Source organism: Mixophyes fleayi, chromosome 9, assembly GCF_038048845.1.
Source record: "Mixophyes fleayi isolate aMixFle1 chromosome 9, aMixFle1.hap1, whole genome shotgun sequence".
Taxonomy (NCBI): Eukaryota; Metazoa; Chordata; class Amphibia; order Anura; family Limnodynastidae; genus Mixophyes; species Mixophyes fleayi.
In genome coordinates, this window is record NC_134410.1 from 66,053,782 (window position 1) to 66,075,147 (window position 21,366).

At 41.2% G+C, this 21,366-nt stretch overlaps 1 protein-coding gene across 3 annotated transcripts; it reads left to right on the forward strand.

Annotated features, from left to right (window-relative positions):
* The first annotated feature begins 1,531 nt into the window (after positions 1 to 1,531).
* LOC142100726 (uncharacterized) lies at positions 1,532 to 20,900 on the forward strand. 3 transcript variants are annotated; one of them, XM_075184482.1, is made up of 8 exons: positions 1,532 to 1,819; positions 5,806 to 9,121; positions 9,251 to 9,428; positions 9,521 to 9,622; positions 9,932 to 10,201; positions 16,081 to 16,115; positions 17,285 to 17,354; positions 19,196 to 20,077. In XM_075184482.1, exons 2-8 carry the CDS (start codon positions 5,945 to 5,947, stop codon positions 19,228 to 19,230), a joined length of 3,867 nt encoding a protein of 1,288 aa, XP_075040583.1. In that variant the 5' UTR covers positions 1,532 to 1,819; positions 5,806 to 5,944; the 3' UTR covers positions 19,231 to 20,077. The 3 variants fall into 3 exon arrangements, with proteins under 3 accessions (XP_075040583.1, XP_075040585.1, XP_075040584.1); XM_075184484.1 differs by lacking the exon at positions 19,196 to 20,077 and adding an exon at positions 20,566 to 20,900 and having other exon boundaries at positions 1,533 to 1,819; positions 17,285 to 17,377; XM_075184483.1 differs by lacking the exon at positions 19,196 to 20,077 and adding an exon at positions 20,566 to 20,900 and having other exon boundaries at positions 1,533 to 1,819.
* The last annotated feature ends 466 nt before the right edge of the window (positions 20,901 to 21,366 follow it).

Genomic DNA, 21,366 nt, shown 5'->3' on the forward strand with positions numbered 1-21,366 from the left:
CGTGCGTTCCGCAGTGGAACGCACGTCACTTCCGGATTTACGTAGTGTTATTCTCAACACCATTGACACGTTCAGCGCTTACCACGTCACTAACATGCGCACACCACTGCAGAATGGAGACATCCGCCCGGCAGCAGGACGCTGGAGCGTCCCCACGGTAACCAGGTATTCTGTACAAGGCTTTTTTTTTAGTATTCTCTCCATAAGACGCACACACTTTTTTCCCCACTTTTTTTTGGGGAAAAAGCGCGTCTTATAGAGCGAAAAATACGGTAGTTAGTTTTCAGGGAATCAGAGGAAAGTAGACAAATTTGTATACCCCAGTTCTTCAGTGAATAAGTTTGCCATTTGTAATTAAAGTTTGTTCCTGATGAGCAGGAGTAGTGGCGATGGCTAGAACTTCAGTTTTGAATACATTGAGTTTGCAAAGAGATGCCTCACAATACTGTTGAAGAATATGGGGGATGGCTGGTAGCGAGGTCTCGGGGTCGAACACTAACAGTAAGACATCATCAGCAAAAAGGCAGAGTTTATGGCAAATATCCCCAATAACAGGACCTACCACCAAAGGCCTGCCTGCCAAGAACAAATTCTACTTGTTTAGGGTTGATCAATCGGGGTAGAATCAGGAGCCGGAAATAATGGGGCAAGATGGCGCCTGGTCCACCGTGGCGGGAAAGGACGCAGCTCCGAGATCCAAGTGGCCCCAAGTATCTGCACCTTCTCCCTGCAGGTATCAGCCAGGAGAACATAGAAGTCCTAGCGGCCGCAGGGTGCCGACACCAGGGTTCCGTTACGTCTGGGGACTATGCGGCTGGGTATATGGATCTCACTGTCTGCGACAGTCAGATGGGAGGTTGCCGAATGAGCTGTTTCCAGGACACTCCACCCTCCAGATGGCAAAGAGGGGGTCCGCTACGCACCAGGGCTCTCCCGCTGTTGGCAAATACCAGAACCAGCTCTGTGGTGTGAGGTACAGAACTTTTAGGGACACCCGTCTAGAGGAGCTTCAGTGAAGCGCGGCCAAAAGAGTCCGCTCCCAAGCCCTTTAATTACTTTTAAGCATTTCATGTTAGGTAAAATGTCAGAGCACAACCAACTTTCTGGTTATTCGGGTTTGCGCACTAATGTATACCCTTTTAAGGCTAAACTCTAGATACACTTTTCGGTAAATGGCCTTTTATGTTCAAACTAAAAGTGGTGCACCAATAACATCAGTAATAGCATAGCAGTGGTTCAAACGAACGGTTTCCTGCCATTTTGATTGGTATTGGAACCATACCAACTCTACCACTACTTGCTGAAAAATAAACAGTACCAAGACAACCTGTAGCATTATAATCAAATACTGTTTACCAAGTCTTAATTTAGTCTTTAAGATTGTCATGATTAGATTACACTACACAGAAGTGTCTAGTCGTTGTGTGTGTTCTACGCATGCCCAGCAGTGACTGCAGTCACACGTGCCTGTTAGAGACGCCTCTCCCCTTATACGACACTTTAACAGCGTCTGGCTAAGTCTAGTTTTAGGCTCTTCCGCCCGGTGCTCTCTATCGCTTCCCGATCCGCCCCCTGAGCTTTTTCATTGGCACATTGAATTTTTACGCTATAGTTATTGGCCGGTTTATATATAAGTAAGACACATGATGCAGGCGACCAATGGGGGGTTGGAGCGCGGTTTAAAGTATTTGAAAATCGTTGCTGTTGCTCTCAATGTAGTCGGAGGTGACAGGCTGGAGAGAGTCCGTGCTCCGAGACACCGTATAGTAATGTGTGACGGCCTCACTGTGCACTAGTCACACCACAACACGTACTTACAGTAAGTAAGGCAATGCATGTCATATGAGTAACGTTTATTTCACGGAGTACTTCCTAACACTTATAATAGCTGCAATGATTAGACTGAAATGTTATTGTGCGATTTAAGTTTGTGTACACAGAATAAAACCTAGTCTCCAATATGACCCATGTCACACAAGGCACTAATGTCTGTTCCCATAGTTATCAATTAGGTTTGGTCTGTCTGAAGAACACGTTTTGTTAGCAGCAATTAATACAACCCAAAGAAAAACCATTAGGAAGTGGAGCTTGTCTTAGATTATATGAATCAGAATTATGCTCAAAACTCTTTTCTAGAGAATCCTTCCAGATGCCACACATAACATGCCTTGGATCAAGAGACTTAAGGATTAATTTATCAAAAATGAAGGGAATACTAACAAGATGCTACTTTTTAGTATGCTGTATAATAACCATAACCACAGTGACTGTACATAGTTAAATGTTGTTCCCATGTGCTTTTTCTATGTAATGTCCTGCTCCATTTATACTTGCACTGGTTTCCTTTAATGTAAAAATGTTCTGCATATGTTTTAGTCCTATGGATTTACACTTGCCAGTGTAGTAGTGATAACCAGTTTTCCTAACAAATCAGTGTGTGTTTGTACCATGTTAATGTAGATGTTTTGTAAAAATAACCATTTCCTATTAGACAATAATTGGGTTACTTTTGCTAACACACCACCTATTGCTAAATGCAACTTGGACAAAATTGTTGCAAACTGATATCTCATAATGGTTTTGTATAGCGCGTAGATGTGCACAAAATTCCAGAGCACATAAATGAAGTCTGAGTAAGGCTGGGTACATGCTACTTTGTTTTCAGATGATTATTGGGCCAATCAGACTATAAATGACTAGTTGGCCTGATATCATAGTGTGTACCCTACAATGATGAACAATTATTGTTTCAAATCACATATCTTTGAAGAAGATTTTTAAACTGCACTAAAAATCATGTTCAATGATAGAAGGATGTTGTTCCAATTCTGTAGTGTGTATGCACTCATGACCAGTGTCCATAGATCTCTGGAGTGTGCAAAATCAGGATTTTTTTCAGCTGCTGTTTATGACTGACAAAGAGCACAGATATGAAGGTAAATCTTGTAAAACATGTGTATAGTGTGTACCCAGGCATCATCATGCTGATCGGGACTTTTTTTTTTTTTCCTCCGGTTGCTGGTAAAATTGTTAAATATATTGCATCGTTAGAATTATCCTATAGTGTGTACCCAGGCTGGGTTTTCTCCCAATCTGTTTATAATAATTTTACCAACGACTGATTAAAAGAAAAAAGTCCCAGTCAGCATGCTGGTTCATGTGTAAACACTATACACGTTTTACCATCAGATCTGTGCCCTTCATCTGCCATAACCAACGGCTGAATGATCATGATTCTGTAAACTATGAAGATCGTGAGTGCGTACACACTGCATAATTGAAACAACATTTTTAGTCTGGTTTAAAAATCACACGAAACAATACGATGAGCTTTGGAACGATAGTCTCTCATCGTTGCAGTGTACTACAAACTAATGCAATATTGGGCTGAGCAGTCGTTTTTCGGATAATTAGCCCGATAATCATCTGGAAACTCTGTAGTATGTACCCAGCCTAACTTCATGCAATGCATCTGCTACGTAAGGTGTGTTGGTATGAGATTTCATAGGTTAGTGCAGCGGTTCCCAAAGTGCGCTGTCACTGGAGTGCAGCAGCCGCCCTGGCAAAAGAAAGGGAAAAACAAACAAAAACTTACCACTCCAGCGGCGCCGGATCATCCTCCTCCCTCCTCGCCGTTCTCACTGACTGTCGGACGTGACGTCATCATGTCCAACAGTGTCAGTGAGGAGCAGCAGCAGAGAGGAACAATAAGAAAGATGGGAAATTTGAGGAAAGAAGGTAAGTAAAGGAACGGAGAGAAAACAGCGATAAGTGGGACACAGTATGATGGGATGAATGGGGACACAGTGGGGCTGATTCAATTGACCACGTTATTCTTTAGAATAACTCAGCCTGTACACTATTACCGTTACTACAGTAATAGTGCACATTACCATTAGTACGGTAATTTCAATGCAAGCAGAAATGTGTTAAAATTACCGTACTAATGGTAATCGTGCGCGGGCCGCATTAGTCTTGAGAAATGAATTCCTCCCAGTGTGAAGGCACATGTAATATGGTGAAGGGGTGCAGTGGTATTGTGAAGGGGCCTAAATGCTTCTTACGTTATTTTGACCCAGCTACTTAAAAACAGGACTACCCAGTAATTATTTTGGCTTAGAGGTGCCTTGGATTATGGAGACCCTAAGAGTGCCTCGAACTGAGAAAGTTTGGGAACCACTGGGTTAGTGGAAGATTTTTTTTCTTTATGCATGTTTGTATTCAAAGTGATTATAGATAATTCTCACTTTAGGCGCATGTGCTAGAATTGCGTGAAATTAGAAGTGCAGCAAACTAGTGTGTATTTCAATACATGATCGTTGTGGCACTGAAACAATTTCATTTTTAGCAATGTCCTTATAACATTTGTTCTAATTAATCAATTGGCTCCTGCTGTCTACAAAATATGTCCCATTGTGAGTAGATGCATGTTTGTATAATTTGCTTAATAAGGAATCAATAGTGAATGAGAACTTTCACTAGTTTTTCAAGTCTCGGTGTGTTGCAAAAGACACACTGTAAGTGGGCAAAGCTCATTTGTATGTCCAATAATAAAGAAAAGGATGCAAAATGCACCAAAATCCATAGTGCTGCTGATTAGCTGCCACAACGCAAGCGTTGCAAAACTTTGATCTAAACCTGATCGAACTCTCACTGTATTTGTCTTGTGGAGGACAAAGTTCAGCATTTTGGATGCTGATGCAATTTTGCTTTTCCTAAAATTTGGAGATTGGACTGATCTCTGTAGTCACATGCATACGTTGCCTGTATTGTGTGCTTCATGCTTTTAACAGACCTACTTAATTTTGAGATCATTTTGCCAAGGCTATGCCCTATTGTTACACATGCCAAAGTTGCTTTAAAGTCTAATATCCTGCCTTCTGCTTGTACTGCCAATTTAGAGTGGGGAGCCTTCCAGTTCATGCTCTGTTTTGTTCGCTTTGTATTGAATGGAGTAATAATGCAACTCAGATGTGACTTCTAATATTAATATAATATAAAATACATATAAAATGTTTCATTCCTGGGTTGCAATGAAAGTCCATGTATATGTCCCAAACATTCCTTATAGGTATACTACAAGCCCCCTATGTGGTGCTTTTATTCAACATTTAAGAATTGCTGTGTGCACCCTTAATACAGTGTTAATTCTTTCTTCTACAGACTCGGTGTAGTGAATTGATTCTCTGAATCCATGTAACCGGGGCATCACTGGCCACGAAGCAGAGTAAGAACTAGAGCAGTGATGGCTAACCTGTGACACTCCAGGTGTTGTGAAACTACAAGTCCCAGCATGCTCTGCCAGCTATCAGCTAGTTATCTACTTGCAAAGCATGCTGGGGCATGTAGTTTCACAACACCTGGAGTGTCACAGGTTAGCGATCACTGAACTAGAGGTATATTTTAATGAATTCAAATAGGGCACCTTTGATTGCTATCACTTTGATCTGTATAGGTTCACTTTAGACCCTGTGATATCCTCTCAATATAGATGTGTCCTCTCATATAGATGTGACTCTTCTGTTTGTAAGACAATGACCAATACATTCATGCAACATGCTATCCACTCCAATGATGAACAGCAGAAATGAGCTAGAAACCAATCTGACAGGTTTTGGCTTTGTAACAAACTAAACCTTCTCAGCATTTTTATATGTAAAATACCATTGATCTTCTGTTGGCCATCACACAAATAGTGTGCATGTTACCATGAATTTTAAAAAAAAAATGTATCTGGTGTGTAAGCCACTTTCTGCACAAACCTCTTTATGCTTTCATATAATCTTTTATTTTAATTTTTTTCAGATTTTACAAGAAAACTGAAAATAAAAATATTGATCACTCTCTGAACAAGTGGCATTCTTATTCCAACCTGGAGGGAACTACCCGAAAAACAACCTGGGTGCCAGTGGGCACAAAAAGTCCTTTGCATCAGCTGCGGCGTATGGTGCTGAAGGACATAAAAAATGACCCCGATGTGAGTACTGGACTACACTCCTCCCTGGTTTTAAGCAAAAGACGGATGAGCGACTCTGCATGCAAGTCTCCGCTTCCACACAAGTCAAAGATCAGAAAAGGAATAGATGATTGTTTTTCAAGTTCTAAGAGTGAGCATAACATAATGAATACATGCTCTGACCTCAGAAATAGCTTAGCGGTTGGTTCTGTGGCCCTTCAAAATAAAGAAGGCAATAAAAGTGGCTACTATAAAGCAGAAAGCTCAAAGCATGAAGAATTAAAGAATAGTGACGGAATGGTCCAGCCTGTTACGGCTAAAGGAAGTGCGCCACCATTGCCCCGTGATATCGGTTTGTCAGCTCCTGAACACCATTCAGCATCTAAATTGTTGGGAATCTCCACTATGTCGTTGTCCTACTTTGCAGACCCTACAGTTCGCAATGAAAATGAGGAGCCTGAGTTTGTCGAGCTCACTTCTAGCAATGGTAACAAATATTTCAGCACTCCAATGGTATCAAAAATAGTCAAGAAAAAACTTACTCCTGTCATGGAATTGGATATAGAGTCCTGTACATCAGAGGACTGGAGAAGTCATGACAAAATATCCAGTACGGATATAGTTCACAAAAATTCATATGCTGCGGATGTACCAACACATGAAAGTCCTACACAGACTCCACTATACAGAAGTTTTTTTGCTGCCGAGTGCCAAGAAATAGTTAACCAGATAGAGGGCATAGAAACCGTTGTGAAGAGTCCAGTCAAGCGGAAAGCAGATGCGTTAGATGTGTCTTCCATTGATGCAGAACCTCCTCCCTATGAATGCACACCAATGAAGTCAATGCTGGCCTGTGAAGTAGCGAATATGATGCGTTCTCTGGATAGCAGTCCTATAGGGGAGGGGGTATCCTTATTTGGGGAGAGCTTGCTGGATCTGGAAAAGGTAGACATGCAACTTCATGACTTTAATTTGTCTGAATGTAGCAAAGGACAATCTTTGAGTGACTCTGCTAATGATGGGATTTTGTATTTAAGTGATGGACTGAGTAGGGGTTGTAGTAAGAGGCAGAAGACCGAGCAGCTATCTACAAATGAAAGTAAAACACATTCTGTAAGTAGAACTGAGATGATGGAACCTTCAGCAAAAATGGTGGACAACGTTACATCAGTAATACTGCACCAGTTTGATAACAAAGGGGCATGTGACATAGAGTCGAAGAGTGACTGTGCCAATAACATTAGTGGCTCTATAAACACCACGCAAAACATGAAATCCCGTTCTGAAGGGATCATTCCACTTGGCACAACCCAAGTAATGAAGGTGGAGCACAACCACTCTGACAATATAATTGAACAGGTTGTATTAATGCAGGATGAGGCCATTGCAATGAATATTTGTCAAGCAACTGATCCCTCACCAAAAGACTTGGTCAATACCACACAAAACATTGTGTCTGTGCATGAGATGTCCACAGCCAGTCCTACATGGTTAATTGAAACAGATGTGCATAAACAGTGTGCCAGTACTACACAGGACATTCTGATAATTCATGATGAACTCCACCCTAGCAACACCAATCAAGTGATTCCTATTAACCTCACACAGAACACATCCATACACAAGGAGGTCACTACAGTAAATATGACTCATGTGATTGAACTGATTCCACAAACACCAAACATCACACGGGACATTTCATTCATGCATGAGGAGTGCAGTATAGCAAATACCACACAGGTGATTGAATTGGTGCCTCAATCCTCTGCCAACACCACACATGATATTTCTTCAATGCATGATGAAGTAATAACGGATACCACACAAGAGGTTGAGGTGGTGCAAAATACCTCTGTCAATACCAAAATGGAATTTTCAGCTGTGGATGAAGTGACCGAGGCAACTGTCCCTCAAACTATAGATGCTGTGCCAAACAACAATGCCACACAGGATGGTGCCCCTCTCATTGACGAGGTCATTGTAGCAAACGCTCAGTTATTTATAACTGCACCCCAAACTTCTTCAAATACGATGCTGGATATGACTGGTAAATGTGACATTGTGATAGGTGACCTACCATCCATTGATGCAAGTGAACACCTTTCTAAAGACATGCAATTACTTACAGATGTCTCAGAAAGCAGCCAAAACCTTATTCTTTCTCCAGAAGAGGTCTTTGTTCCACTGTCTATGTCACCATCAGAAAATTTGGTCACTGAAAAAAAGGATGCATCGATACTAAATGACCATGAGAATGTTCCTCCCCATTCTCTCTTCAACCCGCAAGAAACTTTATTCTCTAATAATAAAGCAAATCTTGTGCCAGTTCCAGAGTCTGTAGAAGACCAACTTGTAGTTGATATAACTTGTCGGACTACAGATCATGGCAAGCTAGTCTGCACCCTTGCACAAAGCAAATCAGATGCTACAGAAGGGGAACTGTCAAAAGCAACCGAGGAAAAATGCAACAGAAGTTCTGCAGAGAAGGTTTCCTTGCAGAATGAAGTGGATACCTGCAAGGAATCAAATTCTCCATTGCTCTCAGAATCCTATAGCATGATCCAGGAAGAAGAATGTGCTCATGATGTGAGTGTCTTTTCTGCTGGGTCGCTCTCTTTTGTCACCTCTACGCCTGTTCCAGGGTTTAACAATTTTCAGTTTCAGAAAACATGCTATGATTCTGTGCATCATGAGCCTAATGTGTCCCTTGGCTCTGTATTAGAGGAGTCGACAAACAAGGTTCCAGTGGAACAGAGGATTACCACACAACCCCTGGGGATGCAGGGATTGAATGATAACAACAAAGTTAAAAAAATATCAAGGGGCTCAATGCTCCCAACTTGTACAGAAAGAGGCATACGTCCTCCTTCAGGGCTAATACCCAGACAGATAGCACCAACATCTGGTATCCCTTCTGCACGCAGATCTTTAGCTCTATTTAATAACACCACAGGTCAGAATCCAGGAAAGGAGCCAACGCTCTCTAAAATGGTACCAAGGGGAATCCCTGGCACAGGAATTATCCGTCCCCCATTGGTTCGCCAAAGTTTGCCGAGAGTAGGCCCTGGAATCCTGAAGCAAAGCACAGAGGAGACAGGAGGGAGCACAATGGCCAACAAACTTAAAGGAAGTCGTTTTAGAATTCCCAAAGCTGCTTCTGCAAAGGTTTGTATAATTTTGATATGTTGTCTAGTCATCTCCATGTGCGTCATCCTGTGCAAAAACTTTAAAATCTGTCAATATTAGTTTTCATTGCTCCAAATATCCTTGTCTGATTATTTCTCTTTACTGCAGACACGTTCTACTGCTGCACATTCCCAGCTACCCAATGCCCCCTCTCTGGTTAAACCACCCTCCCGGTTGTGTGCACCAAACAGTGGACGTCACTCTGTTGGTGTTCAGAATGCCACTAACAATCTACAGGATCCTCAGTGTGGAGCTATTAATAGTGTGCGTCCACTAATATCAGCTGGTGAGAAAATATGGAGATAATGTGATTTTATGGACACTGATATAGAGTAATGTACCAGTTTATATCAAAATGAATTTACTTGTCTTCCACAGAAGTTAGAACTAGCCTTCCAAAACCAGGAAGTTCATCCATACGCCCACCTCTGCAGTTACATCCTCAGAAAGTTTCTCCAAAATTGAAATCAAACCTTACAGGTGAGAAGGGGCCAACTGAAATAAAGTTGGAACTTGTTTAAGCTTTCAAACAAAAGGTCTTGATAGTCCACCTCAAATATCTATACTGCTCCCTCTGCAAAATCAGTGTGCTATGGTAATTTAAATGCTAATATACAGCTCAGTCTAGAGCTCTGCAAATAATTGTAGTGTAATTTCATTTTTTTTTTCTTTGAAGCAAAACAAAAACACCAAAGGGTCTGATATAATGCTTTCTCTGTAGTCACTTTTCACATTAGGGATGCAGGGCCTTAGGCACTTAATTGAGTTGAAGACTATTGTATGTTACAGGATTACTGGTAAAGAAAACTCTTCCTGCACTGGGACCTCGCAGGGATATTGGTTCTACAAAAGGGGAGAGTACGTCTGAAACATCCTCCACAAAACAGAGCATTTCGTCTGCAGCAAACTTTGTAAATGAAGCTGCCTCCTTCGACTCTCTTGTAAAATCTAGTTCTTCCTCAAGCCATATTCAGCATACTACAGCAGAGAACCAGGAGAAGCTTCATTCTTCCATATCTTCAATAGAAGAGTGTGCAAGCCTTCCAGCCACCACTTCTGGTAGGTTTTTATCTCGTGAAATAGATCTGTAATATATTTGTTTAAATACTTGGTGAAACACCATCCAGCAATTTTTCAAGCACAATTGTTGTAAAAGCCAGGGTAATAAAGGAAAGATCTCCTAGGAATATAAATAACAAAGTGTGTAAACTGATATTGGCCAATTACTCCCTCCTACAATACATTATCTCATTATTTATATGGTCAATTGCATGTTCTTCAGCAGTTGCCTATGACAGGTGGACATGGGGTCTACTACTACTACTACTATTCAGCCTGACTGGCACATTGTGTGCGGTGGCGGTCCCCCTCTGGTTTGGGCTATATTGAATCTGCAACACACTCCTCCCCCTTCCCCCCATTGTCCCTTCTACATATCAATCTGACACTGAGGGGCATATTCAATTCAGATCCGATCCGCGTTACTGCGGAAAATGCGCACTACTGCCGGTAATACGGTATCGCAATAACGCAGATTTTCGTACGGGCTGCGAACGAAAATCCACGTTATTGCGGTACCGCGGATTAGGTGCTGTTTCTGTAACCATTCTAAAGGCTTTCTCTTCCCTCTTCGTCTCTTAAATGGGAAGTGGGCGTTTGGAGGATTTAGTGTTCACCTTTTCTCCATCCAGTTCTCTCAATGTTCGCATCAAAGAAAATATATAGCTCTTGTCTCTGATATCTTAGCCCAACTAGATTGCAGAAAAGCTCCCTAATATAGTGAACTTTTGGGGTTGCAAACAGACTCTTATACATATTAGGTGGGAGTGCCCAAACTAAACATTGGGCTGATGTAAGTGCCAAATAGCCACCACCTGGAAGAACCCAAACCACTCCATCCTCCCCCCTAATTTCTACTGTTCTCATGAGGATCTGGCATACGTATAAGATGTAGTCAAAACTAGCATGTTTAGTAATTCCTTCTACTTGGTTGGCATTGTTGCAGTACCCTAACCTACCGCCTCAGATGTAAGTATTTTAAAAAAATAAATGTAAGCATCTTGGTGTGTAATCCTACCTGACACTCCAATGCAGTGGATTTATTTTAGACCTTTCCTTTTCCATTCCTGCTTATTCCCACCTCTTGATCCCTCTATTTCCTCCACTCGCCCATCTCCCAGTCCTTGCTCCAGTGTCCATACTCTAATAATTGGCATCACGTTATTCAGTCCAAGCACTAGCACACTTTTTTGCTTATTCTATTTTTGTATCATACCTATCAATGGATATTTTTCTTGGTATGTGTCAAGCTTACAATCTTATTGTAACCTGTCCCTGATTTCTTTTACTAAACAGTCTGGTTGGGAAGGAGGGTGGGGAAGATCTAAACCTCAACTCTGTGACTAAACATAGAAGACAATTGTCTTCACATAGTGGTCTTTTCATGGAAAACATAGCTCAGTAAAATGTTAACTTGAGGGGGAAAAAAGTAAACTTATCAAAATATTTGCATCATCTGAGCAAACTTCCAGTTGTGAGTACTCTGGGTCTAAATCAGAGATGGTTGCAAAATGGGGGGAAATTAAGGAAAAATAGTGTACTTCTGCCCATAAGCAAAGCCGTATGCATCTTGTGATGCATCGGCAGGATATGTGCCTGGTTTACGAGTCATCAGTAAGTATTTGCACCTGGCCTATAGCAGGTGCAAAAAATACACCTAACAAGCTTATATGCAGGTATGTTTGAGCTGCACTTGTGTGGACACTCCTTTATTGTACTCTGGTAACATTACAACGCACCTTCCCTCACGTGTTCAGCCTCTCTAGGTGCAGACAGTGACAGATAAGCGCTTGTCTACCTAGGTGCATTTGCTTGCTCTTTGAGCATGCGCAAAGCCATTTTATGCAAGATATGCTACACACAGGCAAATAATTGTACGTTTTGTGTTGTAGAATGTTGTAAAGGGAACTGCTAAATGAAAGGCTTGCAAAGGCCTATAAGGTGTTGCTGATTGAGGTGAGATATGATCTGAGTCGCTCGCTGGGTCATTACACCGAGTTTCACTGGCAGCTATGCATAGACTGCAGGAGGCCTGACATTCTGGGATAATTAAAACACCAGCTTGCTGCTCTAAAGAGTGAATTGGTGGAATAACATTTGCATCTGCAGTGCCCCAGGGGCCACAAGAGAGAATTTATATGCTTCCTAGGAGGATTTTTTTTTAACATAGCTTTAAAGTCCTCACTCCCTAAATTAGTTTTCCCTACAATACATTATCTTATTATTAATATGGATGTGAACCAGAGAACCTGCAAGTCATATTGAGATAGACCAAGCACATGCTTCTCCTTGTGAATTTTAGCAATATAGTACCACGTGATGCCATATACAGAAGTCATTTTGTTTTGTGGAGTCTATAAAGTAGCTCACGCCAACCATATTTTAATGGGCAGCCCAACAGATTTACCTGGCTCTTTCACAGCACCAATGATTTTCTCCCACCTAACTGTTGAAGTCTATGGCTGGTCCATGTCAGACAAAACACAGGGCCTAATACAACAAAAGAAGAGGAAGTTTAACAACTCTATTCCCAGGGCACTCGAATAACTGGCTACAATGTGTGAATGGATAAATTGAGGTCTGAGAGAGACCGTTCCTAAGCACAGATGTTTTTTATTTAGGATTTCTAAACTGTTTGAATGCTGAGAATGTAAGCTCACTTCATCCTAGAACTCCACTTCCCCGACAGTCTGTTTGTTTCAGAGAGCTTTCTGTTAGTCTGGTTCATTGGCTTAAGCTCATGACTGCTTTCATATATCCTACACTTGACAGTTGGATAAGATTGGAAAAGATTTCTCCCTGATTTTTTTTTTTTTTTTTTTATGCCATGTAACTGGGGGCCCAAATACCCAATATTGGGGTGCAAAGACCCACTCGGGCCATGGAAAGGCTCATATTTCATACTTATACTATTAATAAACTGCCTCCAGTGTTGTAACTCCAGTCTCTGGATTTGGCTCCACAACTACCATGTAAAGTGGACACTGCTCTAGTTGAGCTATAACATCCTGTTGAGGTGACAGTGGGGCACTGCAGTTACCTTTCATACAGATAAGAAAAAAATAACTTTTGAAATTCTCTAATTCTCCTGCATAGACCATTGGATCATTGTGACATATCACTAATGTTTGAGCCAGAATGAGACCTCTTGCTTTTGCCTCACCTACCCATCAGTAGGTGCATTTTAGAGCTATAAGGAATCCAACTGATGCATAATTGTCCAATAAAAATGTAGAACACATTAGCTACAACCGTGGAATGGCAGGCACACAACGCTATATGCAGGAACTTTTCACATTGCAAGGAATCAGAATAAAAGATTGAAATGTGCATCTACATGATTCTTTATTGTTCTTTTATATACTCATTAAAGCTCTTGCACAAGCAGACTAACATTCTAGCAGATCTTACCGGGGCCAGTGGTGAGTTGAATGAGCATCAATTGCGTATTTGGAAAGAAGTGTTGACTTCTCCCTAGTTCCCACAGAAGAGACTGTACTGAACTGCATCCTTGTAGTCATAGAGACTAAATGTTGGCACCACATTTCTTATTGTCATTTAACACTTGCCAAGGAGGCTACTATGCTGCCACATGCTCTGGAATCCATGATTCATAATGTAGAGATCTGCTCATGCTAGTTATACCAATTTTCCTCCTCGAAGTTTACTTGTGTTAATGTTTGTTTTAAGTTTAGCTTCCTTTATAATTTAGGAGTTTTATTTGCATACAATTTGTGTGAGGTCTTTAAACTGCCAATTATGTACTATAAATGTGATTTCCTTTCCCCCCCCACTACCTGCCCCCTGGATCCCATCCCCTCCCACCTTCTTCGCTCCCTTTCCCCCACCACCTGCTCCCACCTCGCTCACCTCTTTAATCTCTCCCTCTCCACTGGCATCTTCCCCTACTCCTTCAAACATGCTCTCGTATCCCCCATTCTTAAGAAACCTAATCTCGACCCCACTTCTCTCTCGAACTATCGCCCCTTATCTCTTCTCCCTTTTGCCTCCAAAATTCTCGAGAGGCTCGTCTGCAGCCGTCTCACCTCCTACCTTTCTGAATACTCCCTCCTTGATCCTCTCCAGTCTGGTTTCCGCCCCCTCCACTCCACTGAAACTGCCCTGGCTAAAGTCACCAATGACCTCCTCTCTGCAAAAGCCAGGGGCCACTTCTCCCTTCTCATCCTCCTTGACCTCTCTGCAGCCTTTGACACCGTTGACCACCCCCTCCTCCTTCACACCCTCCAGTCTTTCGGCCTCTCTGGCCCAGTCCTGTCCTGGTTCACCTCTTACCTTACTCACCGTTCCTTCTCTGTCACCACCTCTGGGTCTCTCTCCCCCCCATCCACCCTTCCAGTCGGGGTCCCTCAGGGCTCTGTTCTGGGACCCTTACTCTTCTCTCTATACACCTCCTCCCTGGGTGAACTCATCAGCTCCTTCGGCTTCAGCTACCACCTTTACACTGACGACACTCAACTATACCTCTCCTCTCCTGATCTCTCTCCCTCCCTCCTCTCTAGGGTGTCTGCCTGCCTCTCTGCCATCTCCTCCTGGATATCCTCTCGATTCCTCAAACTTAACCTTGCCAAAACTGAGCTCATAGTTTTTCCTCCCTCTCATACCCCATCCCCTTCTGACCTCTCCATCACTGTCGACAACACCTCTATCTCCCCTGTCCCCCAACTTCGCTGCCTTGGTGTCATCCTCGACTCCTCTCTCTCCTTTGGCCCCCACATCCTCTCTCTTGCTAAATCCTGCCGCTTCCAGCTTCGCAACATCGCTTGCATCCGGCCCTTCCTCTCCCAAGATGCCACCAAATGCCTTATCCACTCTGATCATCTCCCGCCTGGACTACTGCAACCTCCTCCTCACTGGCCTCCCCCACTCTCATATCGATCCCCTTCGATCCGTCCTTAACGCTGCAGCTAGGCTTATTTTCCTCTCTCGCCGCTCCTCTTTTGTCTCCCCCCTCTACCTAGCCCTTCACTGGCTCCCATTCCCCTTCAGAATCCTCTTTAAGCTCCTCACACTCACCTACAAGGCCCTCGCCAACTCCACTGCGCCCTACATCTCCACCCTCCTCTCTATTCATGCTCCATCCCGCCCTCTCCGTTATGCCTCTGACCGTCGCCTCTCTTCCCCCCTTATAACCTCCTCCCACGCGCGTATCCAAAACTTCGCCCGCGCTGCCCCCCTCCACTGGAACAAGCTCCCTCCCTCCATCAGAACTTCCCCTAATCTGTCCAGCTTCAAACGGGCCCTAAAAACCCACCTTTTTCTTAAAGCCTTTCTGTCTCCCACTTAACTTCCTACCTTATCTTCTGCCTCTGTCCCCCTACTCTCCCTCTCTCCCCTGCGTCTCTCTGTCTGTCCACCCCTCCCCTTAGATTGTACGCTCCTCTGAGCAGGGCCATCTCTCCTCCTGTTTCCACCACTTCTAACTCTGCTCTCCAGCTACTTAGCCCTCCTCCTCGATGGTCCTCCACCCCACGTCCACTCTCGCTCCCTCCTCCCCCCTGGGGGTCTCCCTGTCTTCCGCGCCCTCCTTCTTGGGCCCCGTCGTTTGCGGATCCTCCCTCCCCCTTCCCCGCCCTCTCTAGCTGTGCATTGAGCGTACTGAGTTGCTGTGTTTACTGTACTGTGCTGTCTCCCATTGTATTGTGATTTTGTTTGTCTCTGTACGGCGCTGCGGATGCCTTGTGGCGCCTTATAAATAAATATTAATAATAATAATAATAAATAAATGTGTCTAGAATGCATGATGCTAGTATGAATCAAGCTAAGTATTCCTGAATCTTGTATCCTGGTTTTCATTTTATTGCATGTGATATTGATTTTCCTTTCCTGATCTAAATCTATATTTTGTTTTATGCCAATAGAGCAAGCTGAATCAGAGGTGTGCCTCCACCTAGAGGTATGGGACTTTATTTAATCTAATACTAGTTTTAGCACAAGAAGCTTGGCAAAGTATATAGTAAGCTTAAGTTGTGTTGGGGTTTTTTTTGGGGGGGGGGAGGTCATTATTATTGCACAGCTTTGTCTAATGAAAGTATATAGGTCTACATATATAAATCTATTTATATCAAAGGGTTTGATTGGTCATCGCTTAAAAACCATTGTCTTTTTCAGTGTTCACAGAAGATCACATGGTCAAGTGTGCTATGTGTATATGTCACTGAATGTATACTTTTAGAAATGCATTAATTTAAAATTCAGAACATTTTGCAAATGTTCTGTTAACCGATTTTCTCTTCATAATTCCTTTTAGTCTGAAAAACATTCTGTCAATCTTATTCCAGTACGATAATGATTTCAAAATAATATTGATTGGGAACATGATCAAATGGCAAGGGGAAGTGTGTGATGTGACTTAAGATGTAGTATGATTTACTTGGAGCTTGGATGTAAGCCCGGAGCAATGGGAGCTGGCAATCGGGAAGTACACTCCACCTAAATGTCTGTTCAGTGGAGTAGTATTAAATTGTTCAGATTAAAATGCCTTTTAGAAAAGTTTGTATACATTGGAATGTTCTGCATTTGTTCCATAAAAGATGGCAATAACTTGTTACATAGAAAGCTTTAGTTATTGCATTTGACATGAGTTTGATCTTTTTTTGCATTTCACTTTGCCCAAACAAGCATTAGCACTCCCTAGAGGCACCAATAACAAGGGAATAGTTGTTTTTACCAAATAATAACTTTCCATTCATCTCTTGAACATGGGCATATCATTCTTATCAGCAAAGAAAACCCTACACACCAATGAGTGATAAAGTAGTGTGAAAAATGTTTAAGATGCATTTCTAATGCAGATTAAGTGACTGCAAAGGTATGTGTAAGCAAAAAATGTTTTTTACTTGAGTTGCAGTCCATCTGGACTCTCATTAACATAGTTAAAAACTTATCTCAAAGGAAAGTCATTGTAAATTAAATTGGATGCAGTTAAGAAGCTTTTACATATGCATTTCCACAAGTCCTATGTGTGTATTAAGCATTTATAGATAAATATTTCAACAGACCAGAGTTCTGGTATCAAAAGCTCACTGGTTTACCTTTATTTATATGCACTTTTATTTTCTCTAGACTTGTAAATGCTGTAATACAAAGTATCGCCAGCTTTTGCAGGAGCTTGAAGACCTCAAGAGACGTCTTGGTGAGAATATGATCTAACAAAATGTGAGCAATTTATCTAGCTAAATAATAATGAAATACTCCCTCCTATATTAGCTACATGGAAAATGCCAATGTTCTCCCTGTCTCCAGCTGTTTTGACAAGGCACACATTGCATGGAAGAATGGCCTCTGGCTCTTCTGCGCCTAACCTCTGCCCAAAGGCCCAGTCATTCCCCCATGGTATATTACCGGATGAGAATTGAATAATAACTATTTGTGTCCTACATCACAGGGCCTTTCTATTGGCTTCTCCCCTCTCTCTAAATCACTATGCTTCATTTTTTTTGGAGCCAGTGCAGTAAGACGACCTATTTTGGCCTTTAATGTGAATCTTTGTTCTGAGAATATAAGGTCATGTACATAGCTGTGACATAATCAGACTAAGGACGGTTTACATTGCAACATCTTTCGCATCCTTAAGCTGCCTGATGTGCGCTTGTTTGTGTGCTGCTCTCGATCAGAAAAATAGTCTTCTGTTCTCATTGCTGGGAGTATGAGGGAGGAATGACTTCTGCTTGATTGGAGCCACCTGATTCCTTATTCTGATACCACTCATCGCTCTTTAACATCTAGAGTTATGCAACCAGCATATTGTAGTTTTTTTATTTTCTGTTTACCTAAATTTGCCTCTTGTTTTTAAATTTCTGCTGATTACAAGGTCACATTAAAGGTGGAAAAAGGTCTGACATGAGTTATCTTTATTTATGATTTTTATATCAAACTGCAATGCCAATAAGGGTGTGTAGACCACTGCGTATAGATATACATAGAGGTATGTTCCTACAGCATAGCCACTTGTTCATTATATGCCTGATTTGAAGATGGCTTTGATTATTTAAGTGCGTAGCCTGGAGCATCATGCAGATGGCTACTTATCCTGGTTAAGAAACAGCCTTAAAATATTTCAATGTGATTTTGAATGTTCTGTCTTGTAAGTACATTTATTTATGGTTAATTGGTTTTCTTGCCAGAGCCTTCCAATTTTACAAATGTTACCTTTTTTATCAGTGCGGCTGTGGGTTCACCAGGAACCTGAACTTGTGCTGTCCTATACATTGTGACACAAACTCATGAATATATGAAATAGGGTCTTGAACAATCTCATTGACTTTCTGCTATATTTGTTGAGATCTGGATCCTATATACAGGGGATTGCCAAGTGTTTGTTCTTATATAAATGTCTTTCAATCTGTGCAAACTGATATGAATGGCATGGACTGGCTCTTGAAATATAGCTTACAGTCAGAGGCCATGCTGGTCCATAGATTAATGATAGCTGCCAGAATTTCTTCCATTTCAGGGACATACTACTAAATCTGGGTTTAATGTCTAAAATGGTGTTAAGGGTGATTTGTGACCCTTTGACAATGGCTTTGTGTTTTTTTTTGTTTTTTTTTTCCATTTAGACCGTAAGCTCCAATGGGGCAGGGACTGATGTGAGTAAGCTCTCTGTAGAGTGCTGTGTAATTAGTGGCGCTATATAAATGATTATTGAGACCTTCAGAAGCCACAATGCTAAAATGCACTTTCCCCTTAAAGAAGAAAGTTACAGCCCAGGAATACCCAAGTGAAGTTCTTGTATGAAGTCCAGAACGAAGAATCGGGATATATCTTTATTCAAATCTAGGTTGCAGGCATTATTGGGTTTGTATCAGCAAGGAAGCATAGTGAATAGATTTATCAAAGCTCCAGAATCTGTGCTAACAACTTCAGAAATGTCACCTCAAATCAGTGTAGAATAATACTTTGGTCAGTAAGCAATCTACCTGCAAGCTACAAACTGTAAAGTTACAGATTGTTAACCTCAATCTTGTTTCACAGATCTGTGGTCCCTTTTTTGGAATGGTGCAGATTAAAATGTTGCACGGGATGTTGAACTCCTAGGACCTCAATTTTAACCTATCAAATTCTGGAAAATGTCCTTTCTACTAATTCTACAAGGATTAAAGGCAGTTGAATCTTTCTCTTATTGTGAAGGTGGTATTAAGACCTAATGAGGAGTTTCTTTCTTACATGTAAATCAAGAGATTATGCCCTCTTCTATCCTTCTATGTCCAATGTAATATAGCTATAGGCAGATCTACAGAATACCAGCTTTTAGGAAATACCTGGGGTTAAATGTATCAAGCTGGGAGTTTTCCGGCTGGTTTGTAAAGTGGAGATGTTGCCTATAGCAAGCAATCAGATTCTAATTTTCATTTTGTAGAATGTACTAAAAAGTAAATGATAGCTAGAATCTGATTGGTTTTTCAAACCCACCGAAAACCTCTCAGCTTGATACATTTACCCCCAGGTCTGCATTAAAGGTGTGCCATCTTGAAATTTGATTGCTCATTGTAGCAGTGGCTGATTTATGCATGTTTTTGTCATCTATGCACAGCGGTATATTCAAATCCTTGCTGACCATGATGGCAGATTATTTTCTACAGTATGGTCTTTAGGGCCTTATCAACTTGACCCATGTTTCTTGTCCCAGTCTATTTTTTACCATAAAGTTCCTCTGGCTGCTAAAAGTATTTTATTGTCACGACATGGTCTAGTGGCAAGGTAGTTTGCAATTAAGGTAAGAAACTTAAAACTATACAGTGTATTGGGTTTTTCCCCCCCCCTGTATTATGCTCAATTAAGAAAAATGAAATTGTTATAGGTTCTTTTTAAATTATCTTGTGATCTTCTGCATAAAGTAACATAGATTCTGTATCTGATCAACTAATTGGGGACACCTATATAAAGTACAAACTGCAGAGTTGCATTGATTGCAAACTGATCTGCAGTTTAAAACTATGTTTTTAAATGGTTTTGATGCATGTTTTAATTGTTATCAAGGTATGTCTGATGTCCTCATCATAGAACACCCTCTTTCTGATTAGCAACATCCAGTTCAAAGCACAAGCTTGATTGTTACAGTATAATCTGACAAGAATATTTGAGGAAAGACTACTAGCATAGTTACATCCTTCTGTTACTTACTAAAGTACATGTACTTCAGACCCTATGCTCCACTTCGCTGTTTTATAAAGGATTAAATAAAACAAATAACTACTTACGATGACACTGTAAAGACTATTAACTACAGCTCTAAAACAAATTTGGCTTCCAAACTGTTATAGCAGTAATAGTATTTTTCCCAAGTTTGTGAAAAACAAAAGGGTTGTTTTAACACATTGTGTATTTTCTTTTTTCTTTAATAGGTCAAAGTACATCCTGCAAAACCTGAGGTGACCCAGATGGCTGCTATGTTACATGAAGAATATAAAGAAAAGATGGCAGCACATTAAAAATTGAGTTCAATGTTTGAGCTCTGGATTTTGCACATTAAACTGCTTGCCAAGCTGCCTAAATTTATTGAGTGGGACAAAAGCTGCTATATTGTATACACTAACTGTACCTGCTTGCTCTGTTCCTATCTGCTTGTGTGTAAATTCCAAATTCTGTATCATTTTGATTATTTCTGCTATTATATTGTAAGTTATTTTCTAATATATAAGGTAAACAATAAACGTATCACTTGCTGTGTTCCTTTCAAGGTTGTATGTCTTTTATGGGCATAAAAATGCTCAGGTATTCTGTGCCCACTGGGAATAATGTACTATGTGAAATATAGCTTGCACTTTTATTTGAGAAGAATAAAAATAAAAACACTAATCTTAGCACCTCCCCTAACACCACCAGTTTGTTTTATAGAGCAGGGTCCAAGTATTTCCAGGGCATACTCAGCCAGCCAATTACTTTATAGCTAATAGATTGAATATCTCCAACTCTGTAGGGGCCTAATTGTTGTAGACATCCTTGGCCATTTGCAAGTACTGAGACCTTACTCTCTAAAGTGGGGGGAGAAAAACGAAAAAAATTGTGAGTAGTGTATTTGTTGGAGTTAAATAATTGCAGTATCCAAATTATTTTTTAGTAATTACACAATTTTAACATTATTCCAGAATAGAACTATTCAACACAAAGCATTTCTACTAGTATGCATGTCAAATATGATTTAG